Here is a 467-nt window from a genome sequence, read left to right on the forward strand (position 1 = left end):
TTGAAGTAATGTCAATAACTGTGTTCTTATGCAATCTGTAAATATTATTATCATTGATTACGCTTTCTTTTAAGCATTTTCCGATGCACTGATGACGTTTTGGCCATGTTTTCACATTCACATGACAGCATCTGCCCATCACGTGTGTTACAGGAAAGTGCCGGTGCTTCGGGTCTGCTTCGGCTGGCGCGACGACCAGCTCTGGCTCCGAGAGATGGACGAATGTAAAGTGGATTTTAAGGTGAGAAGCTTTTGTGAGGCTTTGGTAGTTTTCTTTGACGATCAAGTTATGGTGATATTGTATCCTTTCCTTTTTATTTTTTTATGTTTTGTATGTAAATCGACTTTGGTGGCGCTGCAGGTGCTGAAGGATGACGCGTTGGACAAGCATCGGGCAGGGATCATGCAGGGCTTCGACACGGAGCGCGGCCCGCTGTGGCGAGTAGCGCTCTTGGCAGAGCCAGACG

At 46.5% G+C, this 467-nt stretch overlaps 1 protein-coding gene across 1 annotated transcript in view; it reads left to right on the forward strand.

Moving 5' to 3' along the window:
- Positions 1-467, forward strand: part of LOC119587794 — a gene marked incomplete in the record, with an annotated part of 5,114 nt that overhangs the window by 3,381 nt on the left and 1,266 nt on the right. Inside the window, 2 exon segments of the mRNA XM_037936492.1 lie at positions 154-241; positions 362-467. Of these exon segments, the coding sequence (XP_037792420.1) occupies positions 154-241; positions 362-467 (194 nt within the window).

The sequence above is a fragment of the Penaeus monodon genome, chromosome 23 (genome assembly GCF_015228065.2).
Source record: "Penaeus monodon isolate SGIC_2016 chromosome 23, NSTDA_Pmon_1, whole genome shotgun sequence".
Taxonomy (NCBI): domain Eukaryota; kingdom Metazoa; phylum Arthropoda; class Malacostraca; order Decapoda; family Penaeidae; genus Penaeus; species Penaeus monodon.